Source organism: Eretmochelys imbricata, chromosome 9 (assembly GCF_965152235.1).
Source record: "Eretmochelys imbricata isolate rEreImb1 chromosome 9, rEreImb1.hap1, whole genome shotgun sequence".
NCBI classification, from domain to species: domain Eukaryota; kingdom Metazoa; phylum Chordata; order Testudines; family Cheloniidae; genus Eretmochelys; species Eretmochelys imbricata.
In genome coordinates this window covers 103,065,117-103,080,121 of record NC_135580.1, presented here as the reverse complement: position 1 = coordinate 103,080,121, position 15,005 = coordinate 103,065,117, and the positions used below count along the sequence as shown (strand labels likewise).

The 15,005-nt window shown below is 44.5% G+C and overlaps 1 protein-coding gene across 2 annotated transcripts in view; it reads right to left on the bottom strand.

Moving 5' to 3' along the window:
* Positions 1–15,005, bottom strand: part of TAF1 (TATA-box binding protein associated factor 1) — a 143,679-nt gene that overhangs the window by 50,802 nt on the left and 77,872 nt on the right. For both annotated transcript variants that reach the window (XM_077825992.1, XM_077825990.1), the window contains exons 24-25: positions 3,378–3,591; positions 578–743 (exon numbers count right to left, since the gene is read on the bottom strand). In XM_077825992.1, coding sequence (XP_077682118.1) covers positions 578–743; positions 3,378–3,591 — 380 coding nt within the window. The remainder of the gene's footprint in view (positions 1–577; positions 744–3,377; positions 3,592–15,005) is intronic.

Below are 15,005 nucleotides of genomic sequence, written 5' to 3'. Positions count from 1 at the left end.
TTTGAGTGCAGTTATGTATAAAAAAATCTACATTTGTAAATTCAACTTTCATGATAAAGAGATTGCACTACAGTACTTGTATTAGGTGAACTGAAAAACGGTATTTTTGTTTTTTACAGTGCAAATATTTGTAATAAAAAATTAATATAAAGTGAGCACTGTACACTTAGTATTCTGTGTTGTAATTGAAATCAACATATTTTAAAATGTACAAAACATCCACAAATATTTAAATAAATGGTATTCAATTATTTAGCAGCATGATTAATCATGCAATTAATTTTTTTAATTACTTGACAGCCGAAAATTGCTCATGTCAAGGTAAGAGTCATTAGCACTTAATCTGGAAGTACTGGAACTGGGATATTCTGGACCATGTTATAGGGCAAAGCTAAGCATGGAGTGTGTGACTTATACTTGATATTAAGACTGTGGAAACAGCACCGATGTTGTCATAATCCTATCCCATAGTTTTCTCCTCTTTCTTCTGTCCAAATGAGGAGAAGATTTGCTAGGACACTGTATTCCACTGGCTTTTCTTCCTTGGATTGCTCTGTTTTACTTGATGCTTAGTTACCTTCAGATCTGGCCGCTCCTTCATTTTCTTGGGTTTTTTCTCTGGTGGGCCCTTGAGTTTTTCTTTTTCCTGGTTCCGTTTGAGCCGCCTTAGCTGCTCCTGGATCCTGCGCCGCTCCTTCCGCATCTCTTCCCGGTGCTGCTCATCAAAGAGGGCAAATTTTCGTCTGGAACACAGAGATTTTAATCTAGGTCTACAAGTGGCCAAGCATCCTTCTGCCAGCCCCATTTTCCTGAAACTTGAACACCCACAGTAGCATTCCTTCCAGAAGAGCCAGAGTGGTGGAGCAGCAGAGCCTTATCCCCAAACGTTCATGAAAAGCACTAGTATTTTTTTTTTTTAAACATTTCCTCCCATGAACAGGATTTACCTAGTTTCACTGATGGGAGCAGTGATCTCTACACAAGTCAGCATGCAGAGGGTGGATGGGCAGTAGAACAAGATCTCTTTTCTAACGCAGTTATTGTGACACGTCAGCAACACGCCCAGGCCAGGCCAGGCCTGGCCAGGCCAGGCCAGTCCTGGGGTGAAGGAGACACTTGAGATTCTGACTGGTTGACCCACATGGCACTGGTCACAGACTATTTGGACAAATCAGTCTCTTTTTTTAGATACACTGTAGATTTACTAAACTAGAAGGTATGAAATATCTTTTAAATCCCTATGTTAAAAGAATATTAGGATTACAAAGTCGAGCATTCAGATTGCCTGTGCAACCATAATTCAGCCCTCTCATGCAGATACATTATGATACAGCCTTTAATTACAGGATCACATGCTGTTTTTTCCACAGGCCCCTGCCTCATTCAGTGCACAAGATAAACAGTGCTCTCTAAATGGGTATTAAATATGTTTCATTATCCTTAATGTGCAATGACCTCAAACCTCATTTAACACACACCATCCAAACTCTACACTAAGTACAGAATTATTAATTTCCTGGATTTTTCTATTGTATTTATCATTATAAATTTTCAAGTGCTTCACAAACATTAATGAATTTATTTTCATAACACCCTTCTGAGCTGAGAGGATGAGATTATCCCTATTTTCCAGATTAGAAACTGACGCACAAAGAGATTAAGGTCAAAACTGTCAGAAGTGTCCACTAATTTGGGGTGCCCAATTTGAGATGCTTACTGCCCGATTTTTCAGAGTATTTAAAATTTTATATGTTCAAAGCACATCAAAATTTATTGCAATTGAGCACACAGAACTTTTGCAAATGAGGCCCTCCGTGTCTCAAGTTAAGCACACAAAATGAGTACATAGTGCCCACAATGTGAAAAGTTTATGGCAGAGGTAGGGATAGAATCCAATTCTCCATGGTGGAATTCCTCTGCCTTAACCCCAAGACTATTCTTTCTCTTCCTGCAATCCCCTGCCTCATTCACCATACACTTCTCAATTTCTACTATAAGTGAGGTAACGATCCTATGGACAATGGTCTCATTTACTACATAACCCTGATTCATGCCCTTAGTACAGTCCATCCTGTGTACAAAATAGTATGTGATCACGTAACTAAAGACTATCAAAGGATATATACAAGGTAGTCAGTTTAAGGTTCCATTAGCAGCCTATGCTTTTAATAAAGCAAACTGAAAAAAAATCAGAAATTCTAGCATGTGGAACCATGATGATCCCGACATAACTCTTAGCGGGGCTGAAAACTTTAGATCTACAGCACAGTCCTCTGCCACTGGAGCTAAAAGAGTAACTAGTAGCAGCAGTAAGCTATTATCCTCCATGTGGACCAGTCACTAGGTAGGGAGAGACAAACTTTGCCAGTGGCTTTTATAGCTTTTTGCTAGTCAGGAGAGAAACATAGGGACTCAGAAATCTTGGGTTCTGATGAGTTCTGGTGAGGGGTGTTCTCTAGTTGTTTCAGACTCTTTCTGCCTACCTCTTTTGCTCCTACCCCCTCTGCAGCTAAAATGAGCAACTGTTGGGGAAATCCTACCCAATCCCTGCAGCACTGGACTAGCGCATGCTAAGTGTAAATAGAATTTTTGGAGAATTTATCTACCAGCCTCTGACAAACCTATGAAGACATGCAAATAGCATTTTCAGAGGCTTACAACACAGCTGGAATTTTGCTGGTATTTCACAAAGACAGCAAAAAAGGCAGCCCTATGATCCGAGGGCAACCCCTTTCCAACTTTCAAGTTCATGCACCAAAGTATAAAGGTACTAGAACTTCTCAAAGAAACAGTTATAATAATTTACACTGGCAAAACATTTCCATTTCCTTAAGTGGCTGAACCATCTTTGTTTAAGCTTTCCAAAAAATTCAGCTAGAGACAGATATCTAGCATGAAAATTTTCATCCCAAATTATTAAAGTTTGGCAGAGTTATAAAGCAACTGAAACAGGGTCTTACAATGGAAAGAGTTAGGCAACCTTAACTATAAGTGTGGCTGTTTGCTTCACCTACAATAATCCCAGACATCAGCACTGCTGAGCAAATTAAACCACATTAAAAGGCAACACATTTTAAACAGAGGGGAAATAATGTGTATTTGGACAATTGCACTAATGGAGATTTTCACCTCTCTCTCGAGTATTAGATACTGGACAAAGCCAGAGACTGCTCTACAGGTCATGGGGAACATACCTCTTCCTGCCATGCAGCAGGCATAAGAGCCATCCCACCTGCAGCCAAAAGAGTGCATTCTCAATTGAGTTATACTGAATTCAGTATTTTTCAGCAGTAATTCCCCCACAGCCAGGAACTGCACGCGCCAACACTCTACATTACTGATGCCAGAAGGAAACGAAGAGTCTTCTAAGGCCTTACATGAACTCTTCATCCTTGGTGGTCCGTATTCGGCTGTAGGCATCAATGACAGAGGGCTTACGAACTGTCTCACACCGTACATACTCTTTGCCATCCTCATCTCGAAACGTGCGATAGATTTTGAGGCGACGGCCAGTGGCAGAGGAATTGAGACTGGTTACAGAGGCAGTGTCATCATCTTTGTGAGAGCCTGCTGAGGTGCCCGAAGCTGATGCTGCAAAAGAGATTATTTTAATGGTTTCCAAAACAGTTCATGCTCTAGAAATGTCAAATTTTACATTCCCTTTGTCCTGAGAGATCATGAGACACCAAAACCAGAGAGCAGGGACAGGGACAAACCTGTTTGTTTGAGAATCTAAGATACCATGTCTAGAATCTAGGATGCAGGTGTAAGGCATGCAGATACCATGGTATGAGCAGAAAGATAAGATGAGAAGTTACAAAGATTTATCTATGCAGGTTCTTTTATTGGTGCTCATCAATGCAAGGTAGCCTATTTCCCCTTGTTTTTTCCTACCTCCCCCCCAGACGTTCTTGTTAAACCCTGGATTTGTGTTGGAAATGGCACACCTCGATTATCATACACATTGTAAGGAGAGTGGTCACTTAAGATAAGCTATTACCAGCAGGAGAGTGAGTGTGTGTGTGTGTGTGGGGGGGGGTGAGAAAACCTGGATTTGTGCTGTAAATGGCCCAACTTGATTATCATACACATTGTAAGGAGAGTGATCACTTTAGATAAGCTATTACCAGCAGGAGAGTGGGGTGGGAGGAGGTATTTTTTCATGCTTTGTGTGTATATAATAAGATCTTCTACACTTTCCACAGTATGCATCCGATGAAGTGAGCTGTAGCTCACGAAAGCTTATGCTCAAATAAATTGGTTAGTCTCTAAGGTGCCACAAGTACTCCTTTTCTTTTTGCGAATACAGACTAACACAGCTGTTACTCTGAAACCTGTCATTATGCAAGGCACTGCATTTAGCCGAATGGAGTGAAAATCCATCAACTGCATGAAAAAAACTTGTACAGATACAGACAGACATCATCTTCCTTTCCAAATGCAAACAGATGGACATCGTATCGAAAGGACTGAAGGTAAAAAATCCATTACAATCTACATACCACACAGACTATGCTGACAGCTTGTGCCACACACTCTCAAAGAAACTGCGGAATCACCTGATCAGCATCCTCTACAGCAAACAGGGAAAGATTAAGAATGAGCTCTCAAAAATGGATACTCTCATAAAAAAACAACCTTCCACACAAACTTCCTCGTGGCTGGACTTTACTAAAACTAGACAAGCCATTTACAACAAACACTTTGCTTCTCTATGAAAGAAAAAGGACACTAAACTTTCTAAACTACTACATGCCACAAGGGGCTACAGCAATGGTTCCCTCAACCCACCCAGCAATATTGTTAACCTATCCAACTATACTCTCAGCCCAGCAGAAGCAGCTGTCCTATCTCAGGGCCTCTCCTTCTGCCCCTCCACCCCCACGAACATGATACAGTTCTGTGGGGACCTGGAATCCTATTTTCGACGTCTCCGACTCAAGGAATATTTCCAACATACCTCTGAACAACATACTAATCCACAGAGACCTCCCTACCACACTACAAAAAGAAGGATTCTAGGTGGACTCCTCCTGAAGGTCGAGACAGCAGACTGGACTTCTACATAGAGTGCTTCTGCCGACGTGCACGGGCTGAAATTGTGGAAAAGCAGCATCACTTGCCCCACAACCTCAGCCGTGCGGAACACAATGCCATCCACAGCCTCAGGAAAAAACTCTGACATCATAATCAAAAAGGCTGACAAAGGAGGTGCTGTTGTCATCATGAATAGGTTGGAATATGAACAAGAGGCTGCTCGGCAGCTCTCCAACACCACTTTCTACAAGCCATTACCCTCTGATCCCACCGAGAGTTACCAAAAGAAACTACAGCATTTGCTCAAGAAACTCCCTGAAAAAGCACAAGATCAAATCTGCACACACACCCCCCTGGAACCCCGACCTGGGATATTCTATTTACTACCCAAGATCCATAAACCTGGAAATCCTGGGCGCCCCATCATCTCAGGCATTGGCACCCTGACAGCAGGATTGTCTGGCTATGTAGACTCCCTCCTCAGGCCCTATGCTACCAGCACTCCCAGCTACCTTCGAGACACCACTGACTTCCTGAGGAAACTACAATCCATCAGTGATCTTCCTGATAACACCATCCTGGCCACTATGGATGTAGAAGCCCTCTACACCAACATTCCACACAAAGATGGACTACAAGCCGTCAAGAACACTATCCCCAATAATGTCACGGCTAACCTGGTGGCTGAACTTTGTGACTTTGTCCTTACCCATAACTATTTTACAATGTATATCTTCAGATCAGCGGCACTGCTATGGGTACCCGCATGGCCCCACAGTATGCCAACATTTTTATGGCTGATTTAGAACGCCGCTTCCTCAGCTCTCGTCCCCTAATGCCCCTACTCTACTTGCGCTATATTGATGACATCTTCATCATCTGGACCCATGGAAAAGAAGCCCTTGAGGAATTCCACCATGATTTCAACAATTTCCATCCCACCATCAACCTCAGCCTGGTCCAGTCCACACAAGAGATCCACTTCCTGGACACTACAGTGCTAATAAACGATGGTCACATAACCACCACCCTATACCGGAAACCTACTGACCGCCATTCCTACCTACATGCCTCCAGCTTTCACCCCGACCACACCACAAGATCCATCGTTTACAGCCAAGCTCTGCAATACAACCGCATTTGCTCCAACCCCTCAGACAGAGACAGACACCTACAAGATCTCTATCAAGCATTCTTACAACTACAATACCCACCTGCGGAAGTGAAGAAACAGATTGATAGAGCCAGAAGAGTTCCCAGAAGTCACCTACTACAGGACAGGCCTGACAAGGAAAATAACAGAATGCCACTAGCCGTCACCTTCAGCCCCCAACTAAAACCCCTCCAATGCATTATTAAGGATCTACAACCTATCCTGAAGGATGACCCAACACTCTCACAAATCTTGGGAGACAGGCCAGTCCTTGCCTACAGATAGCCCCCCAACCTGAACCAAATACTCACCAGCAACCACATACCACACAACAGAACCACTAACCCAGGAACCTATCCTTGCAACAAAGCCCGTTCCCAACTGTGCCCACATATCTATTCAGGGGACACCATCACAGGGCCTAACAACATCAGCCACACTATCAGAGGCTCGTTCACCTGCACGTCCACCAATGTGATATATGCCATCATGTGCCAGCAATGCCCCTCTGCCATGTACATTGGTCAAACTGGACAGTCTCTACGTAAAAGAGTAAATGGACACAAATCAGATGTCAAGAATTATAACATTCATAAACCAGTCAGAGAACACTTCAATCTCTCTGGTCACGCGATTACAGACATGAGAGTCATTATTTTACAACAAAAAAACTTCAAATCCAGACTCCAGCGAGAAACTGCTGAATTGGAATTCATTTGCAAATTGGATACAATTAACTTAGGCTTGACTAGAGACTGGGAGTGGGTTAGTCATTATGCAAGGTAGCCTATTTCCCCTTGTTTTTTCCTCCCCCCCCTCCCCCCGACGTTCTTGTTAAACCCTGGATTTGTGCTGGAAATGGCCCACCTTGATTATCATACACAATGTAAGGAGAGTGATCACTTTAAATAAGCTATTACCAGCAGGAGAGTGGGGTGGGAGGAGGTATTTTTTCATGCTTTGTGTGTATATAATAAGATCTTCTACACTTTCCACAGTATGCATCCGATGAAGTGAGCTGTAGCTCACGACAGCTTATGCTCAAATAAATTGGTTAGTCTCTAAGGTGCCACAAGTACTCCTTTTCTTTTTGCGAATACAGACTAACACGGCTGTTACTCTGAAATGCAGTATCAGCGTCAACAAAGATTTCACATATTAACTGGGAGAAGTTAAACCATGGCACCCAAGTGTTATATAAATATCTAGGTCATACACATTGAGCTTCTGTCATTTCTTCCATTGCAATTTCTGCCTAGATAGCTGCACTATGTAGCTGCCCTGGACACGAGGAAGAAAAATCAGACAGAGGAACCCAAGATACAGCAGTAATGTTACAGAAATTACTAAATTACTAAAAGGCAAGTACAAACAATAGTAGTACTTAATCTTTAAAAGCACATCTCCAAACATGCAGTCCATAAGCCTGAAATAAAGGAAAACAACTGGGTTAGCCACGCCCACACATCTTTCTGGAAGCAGAGTTCTGGAACAAGTTCTCCTGTAAAGGGATCTGTAAGGAAGAGTTACTCACCTTGTAGTGACTGGAGTTCCTCCAGATGTGTTGTCCCATGTGTAGAACACTTCAGGATTGCACGTGTTCCATGAACCCAGGACTGGAGATTTTTTCCCTAGCACACTTCACGTGGTCCAAGTATGCACTCCATCTCTCATCGTCATCCATACCAGGGGAATAAAGGAGGCTGCCAGACTGCTGCTATCTTAGTTTCTTCTTCACCGCCAGTTCCCAGTACAGGGGAAACCAGACAGTGGGAAAAGCGGGTGTGTAGTGCACTACATGTAGAGAAAATATATCTCAAAGAACTCAAGTTACTGCAAGGTGAGTAAGCCCTCCTCCTTCTTTGAATGATTGTCCCTATATGTAGTGCACTTCAGAAGATTCCCAAGCAGCGTCTTTGTAAGGAGGCAGGTGCCTGGAGTTCTATGACACAAAAGATTCCAGAACTGCCCTGCCTGGAAAGGAATCAGAATCAGCTGCTTGCACAAATCCACAGTGTCTAGTAAAACTCAATATGGAATTCCCAAGACATCACTTTAAAGACATCAGTAAGGAGACCATTTTTTAAGGAAGACTACCAATGCTGCCTGAGGTCTAGTGGAGTGAGTTCTCATGCTGCCCTTCAGGGATACATTGTGTATCTCATAGCAGAGTTGGATACACCTGAGATCCATTTCAACAGCCTCTGGGAGGAGATGGCCTCTATGTTCCACAAAAGAGACAGAGTCTAGGGGACTTACAAAATTATTTCGATCTCTGCAAGTAAAAAGCAAGAACGCTGTGCTTGTCTAATGAATGTCACATGACCTTATCTCTGGTAGAATGAGGCTTAGGATAAAACACAGATAGATGGATAGTTTGGTTGATGACACCATCTAAAGGATGAACTTAGGATGCAGTCCCATGGATACCTCCTCCTTACAAAAAAAAACTGTACAAGAAGGGTCACCAATAAGTACCCTTAGGCTCCCCAATTCTTCTGGCTGACATGATAGCAACCAGAAACACTACCTTCATAGAAAGATATAGTAGAGAGCAGAATTCCAAGCGGTCAGATGGTGACTTAAGGAGGGTTGATAAATAAAACTTAAAATCCCAGGTTGGTACTGGTTTTGCCACTCAAGGGAAAGCTCAAATCATACCCTTCAGGAAGCAGGCAACGATTGGGTGGGGAAAACAGTTAAAGTGGTTACCGGAGGATGAAATGTGCTGATGGCCTCCAGGTGTACCCTGAGGGAGCTAAGAGGTAGCCCAATACATCTGGGGTCTTAGACTGTAAAGCGGAAATTCCTTGGCCGTCACACCAAAACATAAATCTTCCCACTTCACTTTATAACCCAGGTAGAGTTCTTTCTTCTGCTGTGCAGGATGGCTTGGATATCAGACAAACAGGCCTCCTCTAATGCCAACATCCTCCCAAATACCATGCTCTCAGATAAACCCTGTCTGGGTTGGGGTGGCAAATCCATCCTTTGTCCTATTTCCCCTTGTTTTTTCCTACCCCCCCCACCCTGTTCCTCAGACATTCTTGTTAAACCCTGGATTTGTGCTGGAAATGGCCCACCTTGATTATCATACACATTGTAAGGAGAGTGATCACTTTAGATAAGCTATTACCAGCAGGAGAGTGGGGTGGGGGGAGAGAAAACCTTTTGAAGTGATAAACACCCATTTTTTCATGATCTGTGTGTATAAAAACATCCTCACTGCATTTTCCACTTTTATGCATCCGATGAAGTGAGCTGTAGCTCACAAAAGCTTATGCTCAAATAAATTGGTTAGTCTCTAAGGTGCCACAAGTACTCCTTTTCTTTTTGCGAATACAGACTAACACGGCTGTTACTCTGAAACCTGTCCTGGGTTAATAGCTGACATATCAGGAGAAGGTGGAGAAGAGGTTGGGCAAACAGTTGTGGAAGCATCAGGTAACAGAATCATCAGGCCCAACCCACTGCTATACAAATGACTTGCACCTTGTCCTGCCTGATGTTCCTCAACATTCAAGCTAAGAGAGGAATTGATAGCAATGCTCCCAAACACTGTATCAGAAATGCGTCACCCAGAGATCCTCTAGAGCAAAACTCCTCACCCTTGTTAACTTGGGATGCAAAGAGGTCTGTGGATGGGAGGCTGCACACCTGAACCACCACCTGGAGAAGAAGGTTGTGTAATTCCCCACTCACGTTCTGTGGAGAAATATCTGTTCAAAGAATCTGCTTGGGTGTTGTGGATCCCTGGTGGATGGACAGTGGATAGGGTTATTTGCATGGGAATGCTCCTACTCCAAAGGGCAATGGCCTCCACGTACAGCTGTGAAGTGCATGCTCCGCCCTGCTTGTTAATATAGACGGTGGTGTACAGCCTGACAACTACCTGGATTGACTGGCTGCGGATGCAAGGGTGGAATTGTTTGCAAGTTACTCTGACTGCTCTTAGCTCCAACACATTGATGTAAAGCATAAACTCCTGAGGGGACCATATCCCTGGGGAAACCTGTTCCTCCATGTGAGCTCCCCAAATTAAGAGGGACATGTCTGTTGTCATAGTTTTTCTTGGAAATGGGGAGTTGATTGGAACCCACACACATACTGTCCTCCTGTCTTCTGATCAAGTAAATGAGGTTAAGACCGTCTGGAGAACCGTGACAAGTAAGTTGAGACTCTGTTTGCCAGAAGCATAGATGGTCCACAACCAGGCCTGTAGACATCTGAGGTGAAGTCTCGTGAATGGTATCACATAAGTACTCGCAGCCACATGACCCAACAGCACCAGATAGGGTCATATGGACATTCTGGGGCTCAGACAAATTTGTTGTATGAGCCCAGTGTTGGAGAGGAAGCAATCACCTGTAAATATGCCCTGGCTGTAACAGCATCTAGACTCTCCCAGAATAAATTCTATTCACAGTGAGGATTCTAGGGTGGATTTCTCCAGGTTCACCCTGAGCCCCAGTCTCTTGAACAGATGTAGAAGTATGCTGGTTGCTCCTTGTGTTTCCTGATATCATCGTCCCTTCACGAACCAACCATCTGAGGAGGAGTAAACTGTTACCCACTCCTGACTGTGAACTGCTACCACCAACAGTACCTTGGCAGACACTCTAGGTGCCGCTGAGAGTCCAAAAGGGAAGAACTCTGTACGGCTAGTGCTACTGACCAACAACAAGTCTCAGGAATATCCTGGGGGCTGGATGAGCATCCATCTGAAAGCAGGCATCTTTGAGATGGAGGGCTGTGAGCCAATTCTCTAGATCTACAGACAGATCAATGGATGACATGGTCACCATTCTGAATTTTAGGTGGCAAGTGAAAGTGTCCCTGAGGTTCCTGCAATAGGTCTTCCAATCCCCTGTCTTCTTGGGGACAAGGAAGTCCCTCGAGAAAAATTCTTTTCCCCTTGCTCTTGGGAGGTACTAACTGTATTGCTCCCAGGGTGAGGAGAACTACCTCCTGCAGAAGAATGTTCTCATGAGAGGGGTCCCCAAAGGAAGATGGGTAAGGGGGTTGGAAAGGAAAGAGAATTGGATGAGACACCATCAGTCCATTGTGATTTCTGTTCAGGAAGATATGGGGTGTGAAAGTCAGCCTCCAAAAAGGGAGCTGAAAGACAAGACGGGTTGTGCAAATCCAGAGGGACAGTTGGTGAGCAGCTCGTGACAATGCTGGACTGAAAGCTGGTGGAGAATGCATATTGCCATCAAAGCGGTTTTTTTATTTTGTGGAAAGGTGATTTGATAAAGCAGAAAATTCAGAAGGCACTCAAACTGTTTTTGAAGTTAAAATATTCACATAAATGCTTGCTGGGTGGAAAAGGGGAATTAAGGGATGTGACCTTTCGAACCCTTGCATTCACACCCTACACACCATTGTAATAATCTTCGTACAAAATTTGACTTACGAGGTATCATTTGAAAACTAGTAACGCACTGGTCAATAATACCATGGTGATATGTGTGCTGCCACATTCTATGTAAAGTCAGGAACATGAAATTAAAATTACGACTGAAATGTGTTTACCAGACACGTCTAGGGAGGGGGTTAAGTCTGTTTCTCAAACACAAAGGACAAGCTGACACCTCTTGCAAGGTGTCATCAAAGTTAACTGGCATTCACTTTGGGGAGGTTTAGGTTGGATATTAGGAAAAACTTTTTCACTAGGAGGGTGGTGAAGCACTGGAATGGGTTACCTAGGGAGGTGGTAGAATCTCCTTCCTTTGAAGTTTTTAAGATCAGGCTTGACAAAGCCCTGGCTGGGATGATTTAGTTGGGGATTGGTCCTACTTTGAGCAGGGGGCTGGACTAGATGACCTCCTGAGGTCCCTTCTAACCCTGATATTCTATGATTTTATGATCACCAGTCAAGCGGCCATTTATTGGCAATAATGGGGGACAGGAACAGATTGATCTGTGCTTTAGCAAACAGCATGGAACCTCTTTCACCATGAGACTCCAGGTCTCCATCCTCACGGTGGGAAGGAACTTTACGTAGGGGAATCCCTCAGGAAAACACATTTCAAAGGGGGACCAGACTACACAAGTGAGATGCAAAAATACCCCAGATATTTGGTTGCTCTTGCTCTCTCCCACCTAAGACAAGAAAGAAACCAAGCTCTGGACTTCGGGAGGGGTTCTGACCTGAGAATTTGGTCATACCTATTGCCTGGAACATGTGGTAAGGATTTTACCTATAATGAAGTCTAGCTTGTTAAGTTCTAGCTACTAGAAGTAGTAGTTACCTTGTACAGCAATGATGGTTCTTCGAGACGTGTGCCCCTATGGGTGCTCCACTGTCGATGTGCTTGTGTCCCTTCGTTGCTGATCAGAGAACTTTGGTAGCAGTGTCTGTTAGGCCTGCACTTGCGCCATCCCTCCTCATGCCCTGCCATGCGGCTAGTCAGCACATGCGGGCTAACCCCCCTCAGTTGCTTCCCTACTGCAGAGTCATTGGCAAGAACCCTGAAGTAGAAGGGAAGAGGGTGGGATGTGGAGCACCCAGAGGGACACACATCTCGATGCACCATCGTTACTGCACAAGATGAGTAACAACTTCTTCTTTGAGTAGCGTTCCTATGGGTGCTCCACCATAGGTAACTCCCAAGCAGTATCCCTATTAGCAGTTTGGGACTTCAGAGTCGGGTCAGTTACAGATGACAGTACTGTGGAGCCGAAGATGGCACTGGAGGCGGACTCCCCAGTGATCACATAGTGTTCTGCAAAGTCAGTCTGCATAGTGTACTGACACCCATGTCACTGCTCTACAGATTTCTGACAGGGACAGTCTTGAAGAAGGTGATGGATGAGGAGCTCAACCTCACTGAGTGCCTGCAAATAGTATCTGGAGGGGCAGTATTACGAACGTGATAACATTGTCTGATGCAGTTCGAGATCCATTTGGAGAGTCTCTGGGCCAAATTAGTTGAACCCGTCTCCTCAATGGTAAGGAAAAGCCTACAAGACTTCCTGAAAGCCTTCATCCTATTCAGATAGTTGGCTAGGGCTCTCTTGATGTCTAGTGTGTGTAATATAGCCTCCCTGTTGTCTCAGTGAGGCTTAGGTTGGAAGGTGAATGAATTGGTTCATGTGAAACGGGGATGAATTTTGGGTAAGGCCTGAGAGTAATCTTGTCCGAAAGAATACTATGTAGGGGGATATGCCACCAGAGCCGCTAGTTCCCCTATTCTCCTAGCCAAGGTGATTGCCATCAGGAAGGCCATTTTCATGGAGAGGTATGTAAGCTAACAGGTGGCCATGGGTTCAAAGGGAGGCCTGGTCAGTCCTTTCAATACTAGGTTTAGGTCCCATGCGGGAGTAGGAAGTTGAGGTTGCAGGAAGAGGTTTACTATATCCTATATACATATACACACACACACACACACACACACACACACACACACACACTATATATACTATACTATACTAGATCGCACGCCCGGGTTCTCATGGGAGACTTCCATCACCCTGATATCTGCTGGGAGAGCAATACAGCAGTGCACAGACAATCCAGGAAGCTTTTGGAAAACGTAGGGGACAATTTCCTGGTGCAAGTACTGGAGGTACCAACTAGGGGCAAAGCTCTTCTTGACCTGCTGCTCACAAACCAGGAAGAACTAGTAGGGGAAGCAAAAGTGGATGGGAACCTGGGAGGCAGTGACCATGAGATGGTCAAGTTCAGGATACTGACACAAGGAAGAAAGGAAAGCAGCAGAATACAGACCCTGGACTTCAGAAAAGCAGACTGACTCTCTCAGGGAGCTGATGGGCAAGATCCCCTGGGAGAATAACATGAGGGGGAAAGGAGTCCAGGAGAGCTGGCTGTATTTTAAAGAATCCTTATTGAGGTTACAGGGACAAGCCATCCCGATGTGTCGAAAGAATAGTAAATACGGCAGGTGACCGGCTTGGCTTAACAGTGAAATTCTTGCTGATCTTCAACACAAAGAAGCTTACACGAAGTGGAAGATTGGACAAATGACCAGGGATGAGTATAAAAATATTGCTCGGGCATGCAGGAGTGAAATCAGGAAGGCCAAATCACACCTGGAGGTGCAGCTAGCAAGAGAAGTTAAGAGTAACAAGAAGGGTTTCTTCAGGTATGTTAGCAACAAGAAGGAAGTCAAGGAAAGTGTGGGCCCCTTACTGAATGAGGGAGGCAACCTAGTGACAGAGGATGTGGAAAAAGCTAATGAACTCATTGCTTTTTTTGCCTCCGTCTTCACGAGCAAGGTCAGCTCCCAGACTACTGCATTGGGCAGCACAGCATGGGGAGGAGGTGACCAGCCCTCTGTGGAGAAAGAAGTGGTTAGAAAAGCTGGACGTGCACAAGTCCATGGGGCCGGATGCATTGCATCTGAGAGTGCTAAAGGAATTGGCGGATGTGATTGCACAGCCATTGGCCATTATCTTTGAAAACTCATGGTGATCGGAGGAAGTCCCGGACGACTGGAAAAAGGCTAATGTAGTGCCCATCTTTAAAAAAGGGAAGAAGGAGGATCCTGGGAACTACAGGCCAGTCAGCCTCACCTCAGTCCCTGGAAAAATCATGGAGCAGGTCCTCAAGGAATCAATTCTGAAGCACTTCGAGGAGAGGAAAGTGATCAGGAACAGTCAGCATGGATTCACCAAGGGCAAGTCATGCCTGACTAATCCAATTGCCTTCTATGACGAGATAACTGGCTCTGTGGATGAAGGGAAAGGACGTGTTGTTCCTTGACTTTAGCAAAGCTTTTGACACTGTCTCCACAGTATTCTTGCCAGCAAGTTAAAGAAGTATGAGCTGGATGAATGAACTATAAGGTGG